We start from the raw sequence: 15,434 nt of genomic DNA on the forward strand, positions 1-15,434 counted from the left end.
CGAAAAACCTTCAAAAAAAAAAAAAAAAAAAAGATGGCAAAAGCCTTCAATATATTTTTACTCTTTGACCTAAGAGTACCCTTACTATTAGAATCTATTCTAAGAAAATAATTTAAAAAATGAATATGTGTGTGCATATTTTCACTGCACTATTGTGTGGTCTTAGAAAACATTGCAACTGATCTAAATATTGAAATATTATCAATTATAATTTTTAAGAGAGATTTTTTGCTATGGGGTGCATGTACTTGCCAAAGAGACAGGGAAGACAGAGAGAAAATGAGAAATCACTCCCCCAGAGGGGATGGCCACACCATGACCCCTTGTCTTCTATTCTCCTTTCAGGATTTTGGGCACACATGCACTCACATCCAGCAAGAGTTTTAAGTGCCAGGTCCAGGACTCAAAAACTGTAGGGACCAGCAGTTAGCGTAATGGCTATGTCACTGAACTCCCATGTAGTTGATCATGGTTCGAATCCTGGACCTGGCGGCTTAAACTTACTCCAGGCACGTGTGCGTGCGTGCCCAAGATGCCGAAAGGAGAATGGAGAAGGGACTGTGGCATGGCCATCCTTCCTGGGGGGTGATTTCTCGCTTTCTGTATCTCTCTCTCTGTCTTTCTGGCGAGCGCATGCACCCTATAGCAAAAACCTCTCCAAAAGAAAAACAAAGAGAAGAAAAGAAAAAAGAAAAAACTGTAGTCTGCCCTGTGGGAGTCCAGCACGTTAACCACCATGCCACCTGCTGGCCCCACGAATTATCATTTTAATGACCTAGAGAAATGCTTGCAATGTTAAGACAAATAATGATTGCTATACAGTCTCAATTAAGTAAAAACTTTCAGGGACAGAAGAAAACCCAGAGGAAATATACTATCCTGTTAGCATGACCATCACTACATGTGGGATGGTTATCAGAAAGTACTTGATTCTTTATAGAGAATTTCTGGGTTTTCCCATATTTTCCAAGGTGACCATAAAGTGAATCAGCCTAGGAACTGTGATCCGCCTCACTAAGTCACCGGCAGACAAAGATGTGCTCTTCTGAGAGCTGTGTGCCTTGGTAACTATTTTATGCGTAATCTTCTCCCAAACAGCAACAATCTTGTGAAGCAGGAACTGTCATTATCATTATTTAACAGATGCAAATACCAAGGTGTAGGAGCTTCCATGATTTTCCTGGCAATCTGAAAGGATTGATGGAGATGGGTCACAAGCCCAGGCCATCTCAGCCTCGTTCTCTCTAGAACTGCTCATCTAGTTCTGTTCTCAGTGGGGTTAGCTGAGATTTATGCTTGAGCTCCTGGTTCCTGCCCTAGTATCTTATCACCCCGGAAGTATGGTCTCCACAGTGTTTTCTGTTCAGGTCCCTAAATCTCCTTGTACAGCAGCAGGCTCAAGGCAAGGGCGTGGAGTAGCTCAATGGACTACGCCAGCCCTTGGGGAGATGCCTGGCTTCCTGGTGGTCATGGGTAAAATCTGACAACCACAATGTGATGAGGAAGATAGTACCATGTCTTCAATTCCTTCATGGCTTTTTCTCTTTCATTCTTTCCAGGTCGGGCTGACCTCCCAAGCCATGTCTTCAGGAGAGGGATCATCACTGCCATTTCGGTTTCGGCCGCAGTGGTGTGCCTCACGGTTCTGTGTGTCCTTTATAGAGTTGACTTGGTTCTGTTCTATAGAAACTTAACAGAGAGAGACGAAACATTAACAGGTAACACATTATAACGCTGGGATTTCTTACCTTACGCTCTCCTGGGGAAACCAAATTAAAAAAAAACATTAAGCTTCCTCTTATTTTGATTATTATATTTTATTTTGTATTCTGAAGACATTTTTGCTATAAGGCTTGTGTGCTCACTGAAGAGACAGAGAGAGACAGAGAGACAAAGTAAGAAATCATCCCCAAGGGGGATGGCCACACCGCAATCCATTCTCCTCCATTCTCCTCTCTGGATTTTGGGCCTACATGCACATGCACCCAGCCTCTTTTAAGCCACCGGGTCTAGGACTCAAACTGTGTTCAACTATGTGGAAATACAGCAATATAAGCATTATGCCATCTGCTGGTCTTATTGATTATGTTGTTACATTAATCTATGGGAGAGATTTTCCCTGGGAAAATTGCTCTGTGCGTCCCACCCATTGTGAGTGTTGTTTGTGTCACCTTTTCTGGTATTTACTTCTGAGTGGCTAAAAAGTGTCCTTTAATTGTTTCATGTGTATGTGCTTCATGTATGTGTTTCTCCTAAATGCCCTATAAAATGACTGAGTCCAGGAACGGTAGACACGGATGCTTCCGTACACACATCACCCACATAACTTACGTGGTGTGTACACTTACTAAAGGTTTTTCAGATCGAATGGAATTGTATCACGGTTCATTATTTCAGCCTGGCAGAGGAGGCTACAGCATGAACCCACAGAGGCCTTAAACTAGAAGCCGACAATCTCGCTGCTGGTCTCCCAGATCTGCCAGTTTATTTCTTCTGTCATGATCGCACAATGATGCCTCAGTTTCTTTGTATTTACAGGTGACTAGAAGTTCTGAGATCACTACTGAATTAAAAAAAAATCAATCTATGGCACTTGTTTTTGCTTTTGTATAGATGGGTCTGTGTGCACATTTTTAGGGAAAATGTCCAAGAAACTGGACTGTCAGAAGAGTCATGACATATTTTTCTGTTTTTCTGTACAAAAACGCATCTTGAGTTTTCCAACAATTCAAGATGTAGTAGGAAGCTCCCCTCCCAGCCTGTCCTATGTCTGTGACGGCCACTCTCCTCATTCCTGACGTATCTAATCAAATAGAACCACAGATCCTCATCCTATTCCTCCTCCTTTTGGGAAAAGTAGCCTCAGCTTACTGTGGACACTGTTATCAACTGTGCTTCCACATTTCTCTATCGGGAAGTCCCCCAGACTCTAGGATTGCACGGACTTTCATTTCTGTGGAAGTGCTCCTGTTTACAGAGTCTCTTCCTGGTAACTAAAACCAGGCCTGTTTGCAGGCTTTGGTTATTACAGAGATGCCGTGATGAATGTCTGTATACGTCCACTGTTTCCTGTGTTTGCTGCATAAACAATGGAAAAATCCCTCAAAAATGTGGAATGGCTGGAACACAAAGATGGACCATGCCGATCCACCTCTCATACTGCTGTACCATCTGTCACCGTCAATGAGGCTCGATTTCCCCCCAACCTTACCTACACAGCGCGGATTTTTGCCAATCTGATAAGTAAGGAGTTGTGTCTGAGGAGTTTAAATTTACATGTCACTTGCGACCCAAGAGATGGTCAATTTCTCATTTGTTTGAGATTCAGTCTTCTTTGCTTTCTCAACATACCCATTCACTTGCTTTTATCCTTTGCGCATCCATCTTTTGGATTGATGGCTTTTATTTCTTTGTTTATTATTTCTAGGAGTCATTTACATTTTAGGGAGGTTAGCTTATTGTCTGTAATACAAAATGCAGGTATTTCTAGGTTGTAGCTTTTCTGTTGACTTTGCTTATAGTGGTGTGTTATGTGGAAGACCTTAAAATGTCCTCGAATATGTATTTTCTCTTGAATTGATTTCTGGATTTTCTGGGCTTGTGGTGATAAGTACAATGGCCCTCCTAACCTTGAGTTATAAAGATATTTTCGTAATAGCTCCTTTGAGATTTTTGATAGAATCATTTTTCTCAGCTACAACTTTTAATTTAATAATGTCAAATGAGCAAAGTTAATGAACATAGCTTTGCATCGGTATTTCTATAAGGTTTTGCTGTGGTGAGATGCTACAACAAGCTGAGTAGTCTGTATTTGGTATTTTCCGAAGGGTCCCTATCAGCATACCACAAATGAGGGGACTTCAAAACATTTGTCAGAAATGAAAATAAAGTACAAGTTTATTTGGGTGCAAAAATGTTCTGAAATCCATGCATAGTTTTTTTTCCTTAGATGCATTTTCCATGCACTTTTGAAGATCTTCCCATAGGTATCTTAGAAGGGGTAAGGACTAATTCCTTTCTGAATTTGAACTAAGATTTTTTTTTCCTTCTCCAGTTGTGTTTGGCCTGACTTACAGATATATATATAAGGGAAGACACAGATGAATACAAAAATAAAAACTTTTGTAGCAATTTGAAAATGCTACAATATCTGAGTGTGTTTTGTATCAGTTTATGAAGCATTGGAAATAAAACTAACCAAGGAACCGAAAAACAAAATAAAACCAATTTAAATGATCACATATAGGCTGACCCCCTAACCTAGAGATTAAGGGAGTCAGACCCCACATGGCTCCCAGCCTTAGTGGCTTGAAATCACACTGGGCACATGTGCATGTGTGCCTAAAACCCCCACAAGATGGACAAACGGAGAAGGGATCGCAGCATGAAAATCTTCCATTAAGAAGTACTTTCTTCCTTCCTCTCTGTTTTTCTCTGCCAACCAAGCACACTCTCTAGCAATAAAATAAATAAATAAACAAATATAAATAAATAGATAAATATAGAACTTAAAAGATGGTTATTCACCACACGTTGTTTGAGTACTAGTCTATTTCCCTTATACTGAACAAAATTCTTTTCAAATTTCTTATCTCAAGCACCTCATCCATTGGCAAAGCCACTTAGCCTCTCAGTATCTGGATTTAAAGTAAATTGTAATGTAAATTAGCAATATTTTATTATAAAAAGAGGATTGCTTGAAATGAGGAATTTGAAAACAAGTGTTTTAAAATGAATTTAACCCAGGCTCTGTGGTACAGTCCATAGTCTACTGGACGGCCATGCTGGAAGCCAGATTGCTGACCCTAGTTTGGATCCATAGCTCGGCTGACCTGAAATATGCTGGGCACATGTTCCTGAGTCCAGGGTCTTAATGAGCTGGAGAGCTAGGGGAAAGAGGCCATGGTGTGACCAGATCCTGCAGAGGGTCCCTCTCTCTCGTGCACATGGTCTCTGCTATGAATAAAACAAACACCCTAATTTTTCCTGGATTAAGAGCAAAGCTCAATCACATGTAAGAAGAGTAGATTTTGAAAAGTTTCTGGAAAGATGGAATTAAAGTAGGAGTTAAAGTGCAATAAAATTGAAATCCATGCAGTTTTTTTTCATAACACCTGTTTTTCATGAACTTTTTGAAGACTTCCCTATATAAATCCATATCTGACTAAATGACTTCTGGTTTATCGCAATCAGTTACATCCTGACTGAACAAAAACCATGTCTCTTTCAAAAGTGCTTATTTGGTAGTTTTACATTTGGTGCCTGATTTTGTCACTGCCATAATGACAATACTGACGAAAGCACTGGTGATAACTAGCAAATAGCAATATTTAACAGCCAGCTAGGAGAATTAGGGGACCTACTTACTGATTAAATTAATAGCTGGTTTTATTTTGACCTCCTTTCCTACTGCCTTCATTTCTATGCAATTCTGCAAAGTACTGGTTTTAAGTCAATAATCGGTTCAGACTTAACTGCTGAACCAGGATACGTTAGCTAGAACTGAAGAAGTGTTTGGCAGAAACAGAAAGTGTTGTACTGGGATCGTGAACGTCGGTGAGGATGCTGGACGTGGGCCGTGGTGGTGGCTGTTGAGCATGAATGATGGGGCACTGCCAAAGACATGAACCTAGCAGGGGTCCATCCTTTTACTTTTAATTAAGGGTCCAGTGAGAGCTCATCTTCAACTCCATCAGATTCATTAATACCCATAACATACCCAAGCATAAATCTAACTCCTCTCCTTTCCAGTTGTCGTGGGATCAAGGTAAGCCACTCCCCTTCTTCCACTGCTGATCCCAAATATCGTCAGCTGGCCAGGTTGCTTGTGAGTTTTCTATGTGCTATGCTATTTCATGTGTTCATCATAACTTTTCTCAAGTCATTGCGTTTGTCTGCTTTGTCTTCTCAAATAGATTGGATGAAGCTAGAAGAGAGAATTGTATAATTTCTTTCTTCTTTTAGAGAGACTTTTCTTGCAGAGGGTGCATGCGCTTGCCAGAGAGAGAGAGAAAGTGAGAAATCACCCCCATCCCAAGGGGTATGGCCATGCAGCAATCCCTTCTCCTCCATTGTTCTCTTGGAATTTGAGCCATGCATGCATCTGTGCCTGGAGCAAGTTTAAGCAGCCGGGCCTGGGACTCAAACCGTGGCTAGCCATAAGGGAGTCCAGTGCCTTAACCACTACACCACCCGCTGGCCCCAAGAATTGCATAATTTCTTACTTGTCCGGTTGGGAGATTGATCTGGGTGGTCTAGGTAATGCATTTCATCCTAACTTATTTTTAGTCATCTGAGTACTACTGCGTTATCAGGACTTAACCAGGAGCAGATGTTACAACATACTCAGTGAGAACCTTTCAGTACATCAGGAATTTTCCTTGCGACAGCTCATCTTCTACAGTATCTAAAAAGACCATAGCATGCATTTCTGTAGCAGACCACTTCAATCACCTCTGTTGCTTCTTCCCACACTCCAGTGTAAATGCTCAGCTTGTTTCTAATGATAACAATAATAATCATTTATACTGATGTATTTTTTTACATTTAACTGTTGCACACATCCTGGGGTACGGCATGGTTTCTCAAAGTACACATGCAGTGTGCGATAATCAAACGGAGGAAATCACCACATTCATCCTCTTCAAGAACATAACATCACCTGGTACCTCCCATCTTCACTCTTGAGGGGGCCATTCGGAGGGGAGAACTGGGAATTGTGGTGGAGTTAGCGATACGCGGGAGCCCATGCGGGGTTTGCTTTCCACCCCTTGGATGAGGCACACTTGGATGCTTCGGCTTCTACTGCCTTTAAGTGCCATCCGTGCCCTGATCTTTCCTCTTTCCTCTGTCCCTCGATGGTGTATAAGGGTGAAAGTCTTAAAGGAGACGCTTGAAACTGCTTTGGCACTGGTTGCTGGGCAGCATGTGAGGCGTGGCGACACTACATTTGGCTTTACTGTTCTGTGATTCTCTACTCACTAGGTATTTACTCTCGTGCAAACCAGTACTTCGATTTTTACGTGCACGTGAATTAAAAGATAACCTTATCTCCTAGATGGAAAAACGTATGATGCTTTTGTGTCTTACCTAAAAGAATGTCGACCAGAGAACGGAGAGGAACACGCTTTTGCGGTGGAGACTTTGCCCAGAGTGCTGGAGGAGCATTTTGGGTATAAACTATGCATATTTGAAAGGGATGTAGCGCCTGGAGGAGGTAAGAGACGGATCACCAAAGTTCCTTCGTAAACGACGACTCTGAGCCAAACAAACAGCTATCAGATTTTCCGGGAAAACCAAGGAATGAGGTCCTTGAAGTCAGAAAGAATCAGGTGTAGTCAATAGTGAGAAAACAGATTAAGTACTGGGTTTCCCACAGCCTCTTCCCTTGGGCTGCATTCATCCTACTTCATGGTTTTCTGAGATTTCAGGGAAAGGGGGTGTACATTTCACTTCCGAACCAGGTCCAGAGCTGGCACTTAGCACGAGGCGTTTCTCTAGAAATGAAATTACAGTAAGGCTATTTGTGTGGCCAGAACCATCTCCTAATTTAATACTGCTGTTTGGGCCATGAGAACAAGTTAATGATGAGCAGAAAATCCTCATTCTTCACGGTGCTGTGGCTGCAGTTCGAAAAGGGTGAATACAAGGAAATGTGTCTTTCCCATCTGAGCATCGTTAGGAAATTTGAGATTTATTATGAATGTGAATAAATTTAGGAGTACTTTCGTGTTCTCTCTGGAGTCTTCCAGAGCTAACATTTGAAATCTGGTATCAAAATATTTGGAATACCAATGCCAAAAAAAAAGGACAAATGTCTCACTGCTATTCATCCAGGATTTATTGAACGCTATTCCCGGGTCAACTTCTGAGCTAGGTATTAAAGATACAGCAGTAAATAAGAGAGACTTATGTTTTCTTTCTCATATTACAAATTTAAAAGAGAAAATACTACGAGTTAGACAAAATATCTCACTGGTTAGTAATAAACAACTTCTCAAAAGGAGTAATATGCTAATTACCATATGCACACAACACTGTGGCCTTTTTCCTGTTTTAGAATGATTTATTCTATTCTATTTTATTTGTTATTATTATTATTAATTTTCTATAGGGCACATGAGCTCACCAGAGAGAGACACACACAGGGAGAGAGGACAGAGAGAGAAAGAGAAAGCTGCCAGGTCTGGGACTTGAACCTCAGTCAGCCATGTGAGAGGCCTTAACTACCACACCACCTGCTGGCCCCACTGTGATCTTTTTATATGGCACTTCTTCGTATCTAAGAAGTCGTACAGTTTAGTATTTACGCCTTTTTTTTACATCAATTTTACTCTATTTCAATTATTATCTAGGTGAAATTTTGAGAATAGATTTCTTCTTGATTCTTAAAAAAAAAAAAAAAAAAGAAGTTTCGTCTGTTCAGTTGTAATTACCATTGGTTGTTCTGGGGTCCAGATCTCTAGGATTAGGCATTTGTCCTGAGATACAAATAAAGCAACAGCCAGAAGAAAACTAGGAAAAATAGAAGTTTAATCAGTTATCCAGAGAGGTCTGAGCGGACGGTGTGTCAGTCACAACCGCCACAGGAATGGGGTAGCTGTTCCTTTCATGGTGGGGTCTTGCCACGAATATTTAGGAGGGGAGGTCTGCCGCTGTCTCTGTTTTGCGGGCCATTACTGCACCTGTGGACTTCCTGTCTGGTAAGGGGCACTCCAGCGTCCTGGAGGGGGCAGTGGTAGGCATGCCCAGCGTGGGCTTTGAGGCGCGAGCATGCGCACAGGGACGGTTTTGCCCAGACCGGGCCAGCGCCCCAGTGGGAGGCGGGATGTTGACCAAGCAGCAGGGATGGTACCTGTGTGCACGCGCACTGCAGTGCAAGCGCAAGAAGGTTACATTTTCCAGGTCCTCTAATGCCAGTGTAGGCTGTGAAAGTCGGATCACCTTTCTTTCCCCTTGTTGGAGCCAGGGGTCTGGCTGCAACCCCGGAAACCCATGAGTGAGCTGCGGGATGCCTTCCTACTGGTGTCTCCGGCCTCGTGTTCATATCTTCAATAGTCTGACTACCTACGGACCAACCTCTAATGGGGAAGGGCCAGAGTCTAGCAAGTACCGCCCCTGGGTCCAGTCTGGCCTTAGTGAGAGGCAGCTCTCCCGTACAATGGTGGAAAGGTGCCGAGGCTGGACCCCGGCAGATCTTCAGCCCACCCTCTATTGTGACCATGGAGGTAAAGCATTGTAATTAATAGTAAGTAATCAGAGCAAAGGGGAGCTGTCTGGTTGGGGGACTTCCTGGAAAATTTTATCATATACTCAGAATGTATAGGAGAGCTATGCAATTCTTTCATAGTAGTAAATTGGGGAGTCAGAAGGGGGTCGCTTCCCAGTGAGGCTGCCTCAATTCTCTGGAGCAAATAGCAAGCAGCCTTGCTAACATGCTAACTGACCCAAGCTTTGTTCCAAGGTCGGGGGGTGCACAACAGTAGCCTTGCCAACGTGTTGATCCGACCAAAAGCAGAGCTCAAAGGTCTGGGGGCTCAGACAGATCCTGGGGCCTCACCGGGTCGGACTCCTCCAGAAAGGAACATTCAAATAATCCTCCCTGAATTCTCACCTGTGGGCGACCTCTCACTCTCACCCAGTTACACGTTTGTCCCCATGTTATTTATGACTAGTTTCCAGCTTCAGTGGTAGAGTAAGTAGCTGCGCAAAACCCCGTATATTTATTTACCTGGCCCTTTACAGAAAATGTTTGTCAGCCCCTCGTCTAAAATAACAGATAGTGTCGGTTCATTTTTCATTTCTTTTTAAATCCTTAATCCTAACTTCAGCGTGTCCCTCCATGTAGGTGAAGAGGCAGCATAGGAGAGTGTTTGGAAAATGTATTCCACCAGGTTCAGATTCTGGTTCTGGCTCTTACTAGCTATGCGACTCTGGGCTAGTTACTAAACCATTCTGTGCTATCAAATGGAGGTGATAACACTCTTCATAGGGTCCTCATGGCAATGAAATGAGCTAACGTGTGTCAACAGTCTAAAAGAAGGGTGTGGTACAGATGTGCATTAGTGCTACTTAACTGATCTTGTTAAAGAAGGGTGTGGTACAGATGTGCATTAGTGCTACTTAACTGATCTTGTTTTGTTCTGTTTTAGAGGTTTTTGCTCTAGGGCGCGTGTGCTCACCAGAAAGACAGACAGAGACAGAGACAGAAAGTGAGAAAACACCCCCCGGGGGGATGGCCACGCCACAATCCCTTCTCCTCCATTCTCCTCTTGGGATCTTGGGCACGCACACACAGATGCCTGCATGATTTTATGCCACCAGGTCTGGGATGCAAACTGTGTTCGACTACATGGGAGTCCAGCGACATAGCCATTATGTCATCTGCTGGTCCCTTAAATGATCATTTTTTAATTGACACATAAAACTGGTTTGTCTGAAAGAAAAACTTATTCGTGGGGTTAAAAGTTGAGTAACATAAAACGCACCACGTGAAATGATGTTTATCTTGGGGCCACCGTTTGGTTCTCCTAAATTAATATGGCACATCTTGCGTTGTCAGCTGTCGTGGATGAAATTCATTCCTTGATAGAGAAAAGCCGGAGACTCATCATTGTCCTGAGTAAAAGTTACATGTCTAATGAAGTCAGGTATGAACTCGAGACTGGACTCCATGAAGCGCTGGTGGAACGGAAAATTAAAATAATCCTCATCGAATTTACACCCGTGAGCGACCTCGCATTCTTACCCCAATCACTCGAGCTTCTGAAGTCTCACAGAGTTCTGAAGTGGAAGGCTGAGAAATCTCTGTCTTATAACTCAAGGTTCTGGAAGAACCTTCTTTACTTGATGCCTGCAAAAGCTGTCAAGCCAGGTAGAAAGTAATCAGGAATCGTTCCCATTCTTTTAGCATCCTTCCCCTCAGACAAACTGAGTGTCAGAAAGAACTCGAGGTTTCCTAGGCCTTGAGTGTATGAGCCTGTTCATAAAGGCTATCCTTCAAAGTATTTAACTCTATGAAACTCCTACTCACAGTCTGAAGATGAAATTGGTCAGCAGATCCCCAGGGTCACAACTGAACACTGAGCTGTGGTCGTGTGTTCCCAGAAGACCCGGGAGTTAAGAAGTAGAACTCCTCTTTCTCCCTTGTCTGTAACTGGATGCAGCTGCTGAAATTTAATCCAGTTTTCCACAAATTTTGGACTGGACATGATGCAAAAGAGCTCATGCTTTATGATAAGGGCACTTCTGTTTTTAATGCTGAAGAATAATTTGAACTAGATGATTTTAAGTGAATGACATTTCCTATGAACCGGTGGTGACAGAGTTTCTGGAATTCTGCCTGTTCTTCCCAGTAACAGCCACCTCCATCTGTGCGGGATCGTGTGTGAGTGTGCTAGGGGAGAGCTGGCGGGCTGCCTGTAGATAGGCGGTGAGATAGGAGCCCTCATGAGCATGTCTTCAACTTTGGAAAGCCTCCCGTGCCTCTGTGCCAAGACTAAGGTCTCGGTGTCCTGTGTGGAGCTTGCTTATTTGTTGACCTACTTAAGGAAACTGATTAAAGGGAATCTAAAACACCTTTTATCTTGCATGAGAAACAGAGTTTCTTTCTCTGTTGTTTTTTTTTTTATTTTTTTATTTTTTTTTATTGCCAGTGGGCAGGTACTTTCCCCAGACACACACACACACACACACACACACACACACACACAGATGGGATGTGGTCACATAAATATCTCTTTTCTTCCATCCCTCTCTCCTATCAGCATTTGGGGCACCAATACATGTGCCTGGCATGTTTTCAAGCTGCCAGGGCCAAGACTAGATCCACGGTCAGCCATGAGGAATCTGGTTTTCTATGCACGGCGCTTAACTGCAGTGCTACAGGGCTACCCACGTTAGAATGATCCAATTCAGATAATTCTATGGGTCTTTAATTTTTATTTCTTTTTTAGTTTTCCATGGGGCATGTGCACTCACCAGAGAAACAGAGAGACAGAGCAAGAAATCTCCCCGAGGGATGGCCACACCACAATTCCTTCTGCTCCAGTCTCCTCTCTGGATTTTGGCCACATGCGTCCAAGGTGATTTTTTAAGCTTCCAGTCTGGTTCTTGAACTGTGAAGTCAGCCATGTGGGATCGTGTGTCTCAACCTCCATGCCACCTGCTGCCCCTGGGTCTTTAACTTTGAAAGCTTTAATTTGTTTATTTTATGTAAATATTTTTCAGGAAGGGCACCAGATCTCACTAGCCATTAAATAGCGAGAAACAGGAAAAGGAAGTAGAAACATTGGCTTCATTGTGAAGCATCACGTGCCTCTAGCATGGAGGCTGCCTGGCCTGGTGGTGAAGGGCTGACCATCCCGAGCCCCAGGGCTGGGTTTCCTGTCTACGTCTGCAATCACAGGAGTCTTATCGGTTTCCTCATCTGTAAAGTTAGAGTTGATAATAGACACACCTACCTCACAAGGGTACTAAATGAATAAATAAAAGGAAAGTACCTAACAGCAGTTCTCCGCACAGACTTAACATTTTATAAATGTTGCTATTACTATTATTGTAATTATTAATTCGTATGTGAATCAATCATTTAGCGGTGGGCTAGAAGCCACAGAACTGGGAGGGAGGCAGTTATGACCAGAAGGGACTTGCATAAGTGGAGAAGCATGCTGGAGGATGAAAGGTGTTTTCTTCTGTTGGACATGCACTACTTTTGACACCAGAAGACAAATACTTGTCTCTCCAGGGAGGGCCCAGCACTGCAGGCCTTCTTCATGACCTCCAAAGTAATAGCTGCTCATGCAAATCACTGACTATGAGCCTTCCTGGACATGATGCAAAAGAGCTCATGCTTTATGATAAGGGCACTTCTGTTTTTAATGCTGAAGAATAATTTGAACTAGATGATTTTAAGTGAATGACATTTCCTATGAACCGGTGGTGACAGAGTTTCTGGAATTCTGCCTGTTCTTCCCAGTAACAGCCACCTCCATCTGTGCGGGATCGTGTGTGAGTGTGCTAGGGGAGAGCTGGCGGGCTGCCTGTAGATAGGCGGTGAGATAGGAGCCCTCATGAGCATGTCTTCAACTTTGGAAAGCCTCCCGTGCCTCTGTGCCAAGACTAAGGTCTCGGTGTCCTGTGTGGAGCTTGCTTATTTGTTGACCTACTTAAGGAAACTGATTAAAGGGAATCTAAAACACCTTTTATCTTGCATGAGAAACAGAGTTTCTTTCTCTGTTGTTTTTTTTTTTATTTTTTTATTTTTTTTTATTGCCAGTGGGCAGGTACTTTCCCCAGACACACACACACACACACACACACACACACACACACAGATGGGATGTGGTCACATAAATATCTCTTTTCTTCCATCCCTCTCTCCTATCAGCATTTGGGGCACCAATACATGTGCCTGGCATGTTTTCAAGCTGCCAGGGCCAAGACTAGATCCACGGTCAGCCATGAGGAATCTGGTTTTCTATGCACGGCGCTTAACTGCAGTGCTACAGGGCTACCCACGTTAGAATGATCCAATTCAGATAATTCTATGGGTCTTTAATTTTTATTTCTTTTTTAGTTTTCCATGGGGCATGTGCACTCACCAGAGAAACAGAGAGACAGAGCAAGAAATCTCCCCGAGGGATGGCCACACCACAATTCCTTCTGCTCCAGTCTCCTCTCTGGATTTTGGCCACATGCGTCCAAGGTGATTTTTTAAGCTTCCAGTCTGGTTCTTGAACTGTGAAGTCAGCCATGTGGGATCGTGTGTCTCAACCTCCATGCCACCTGCTGCCCCTGGGTCTTTAACTTTGAAAGCTTTAATTTGTTTATTTTATGTAAATATTTTTCAGGAAGGGCACCAGATCTCACTAGCCATTAAATAGCGAGAAACAGGAAAAGGAAGTAGAAACATTGGCTTCATTGTGAAGCATCACGTGCCTCTAGCATGGAGGCTGCCTGGCCTGGTGGTGAAGGGCTGACCATCCCGAGCCCCAGGGCTGGGTTTCCTGTCTACGTCTGCAATCACAGGAGTCTTATCGGTTTCCTCATCTGTAAAGTTAGAGTTGATAATAGACACACCTACCTCACAAGGGTACTAAATGAATAAATAAAAGGAAAGTACCTAACAGCAGTTCTCCGCACAGACTTAACATTTTATAAATGTTGCTATTACTATTATTGTAATTATTAATTCGTATGTGAATCAATCATTTAGCGGTGGGCTAGAAGCCACAGAACTGGGAGGGAGGCAGTTATGACCAGAAGGGACTTGCATAAGTGGAGAAGCATGCTGGAGGATGAAAGGTGTTTTCTTCTGTTGGACATGCACTACTTTTGACACCAGAAGACAAATACTTGTCTCTCCAGGGAGGGCCCAGCACTGCAGGCCTTCTTCATGACCTCCAAAGTAATAGCTGCTCATGCAAATCACTGACTATGAGCCTTCAGAGAAAAGAAAGAATCAGATGATTAAGTGTGAACCCACCAGGCTGGATGTCTGGTTAGAACATCTGAGGCCTTCAATAAGTTCATGGAAAGTATGTATTATGAGAAACAAAAACTATGCCTGGATTTCAGAGGGGTTTTATACATCAGCATGAACTCATCTTTTATTTCTACTTTCCTTTGAATGGTTTGAAATCCCTGGTATGGGAGCAACACGACTCTTTCAGAGGAGTCTAAAGCAGATGTTTAAAACAGATATAGTAGATAATGCTGAAAAAAATCAAAAAAGAGTGAGATTTTCTGTGGATATGATTTATAGTGCTTAAGATTTTGTGTGCAAATTGGTTTGCCAAAAAAATTGTTTTAAATGTTTTGTGTGAAAATATGAAACAAAAAGAAATTGTATTGCTATAAGCATTGTCTTTAATATATAACGAATTTGCTTTTCTTTTTTATTATACATGCTTTCAAACATCGGAACTGTATTTTGTGTTTGCATTAAATGTATTTTGTATTAAATTTGTACATTAGATGTGTGCTATAAAATATATTCAAATATATTAATGAACCATTGGTCCAGTGCGTTTATTTTTATTTTATTTATTTATTTTTTAGAGACTTTTTGCTATAAGGCACATACACATCCTGGAGAAAGAGAGATAAAGAGACAGAAAGTGAGAAATCATCCCCAAAAGGGGATGGCCGTGTCACAATTTCTTCTCTATTCTCCTCTTGGAATTTTTGCCATGCATGCATATGTGCCTGGAGTGAGTTTTAAGCCCCCGGGTCCGGGGTTCAAACCACAGTCAACAATGAGTCCAGTGATGTAACCATTGCACCATCTGCTGGTCTTGTGCCTTCGTTTTTGAAATATCTCTTGATGTCTTTTTCCCTTTCGGATTCTAATCCTTCATTATCAGCACAGATATCCACTGGTTTAAAAAGGACCTATATTATTAAAACTAAACTTCTATATCTTTATTATTTTT

General features: G+C 42.5%; 1 protein-coding gene across 5 annotated transcripts in view; it reads left to right on the forward strand.

Annotated features, from left to right (window-relative positions):
- The window catches only part of IL18R1 (interleukin 18 receptor 1), a 45,890-nt gene extending 34,190 nt beyond the window's left edge, over positions 1 to 11,700 (forward strand). For all 5 annotated transcript variants that reach the window (XM_027767518.1, XM_027767517.1, XM_014583394.2 and 2 more), the window contains 3 exons: positions 1,560 to 1,718; positions 7,058 to 7,216; positions 10,562 to 11,700. In XM_027767518.1, coding sequence (XP_027623319.1) covers positions 1,560 to 1,718; positions 7,058 to 7,216; positions 10,562 to 10,884 — 641 coding nt within the window. In that variant the 3' untranslated portion in view covers positions 10,885 to 11,700. The remainder of the gene's footprint in view (positions 1 to 1,559; positions 1,719 to 7,057; positions 7,217 to 10,561) is intronic.
- The last annotated feature ends 3,734 nt before the right edge of the window (positions 11,701 to 15,434 follow it).

This window comes from Tupaia chinensis, unplaced genomic scaffold, assembly GCF_000334495.1.
Source record: "Tupaia chinensis unplaced genomic scaffold, TupChi_1.0 Scaffold144276_1, whole genome shotgun sequence".
Lineage (NCBI taxonomy): Eukaryota > Metazoa > Chordata > Mammalia > Scandentia > Tupaiidae > Tupaia > Tupaia belangeri.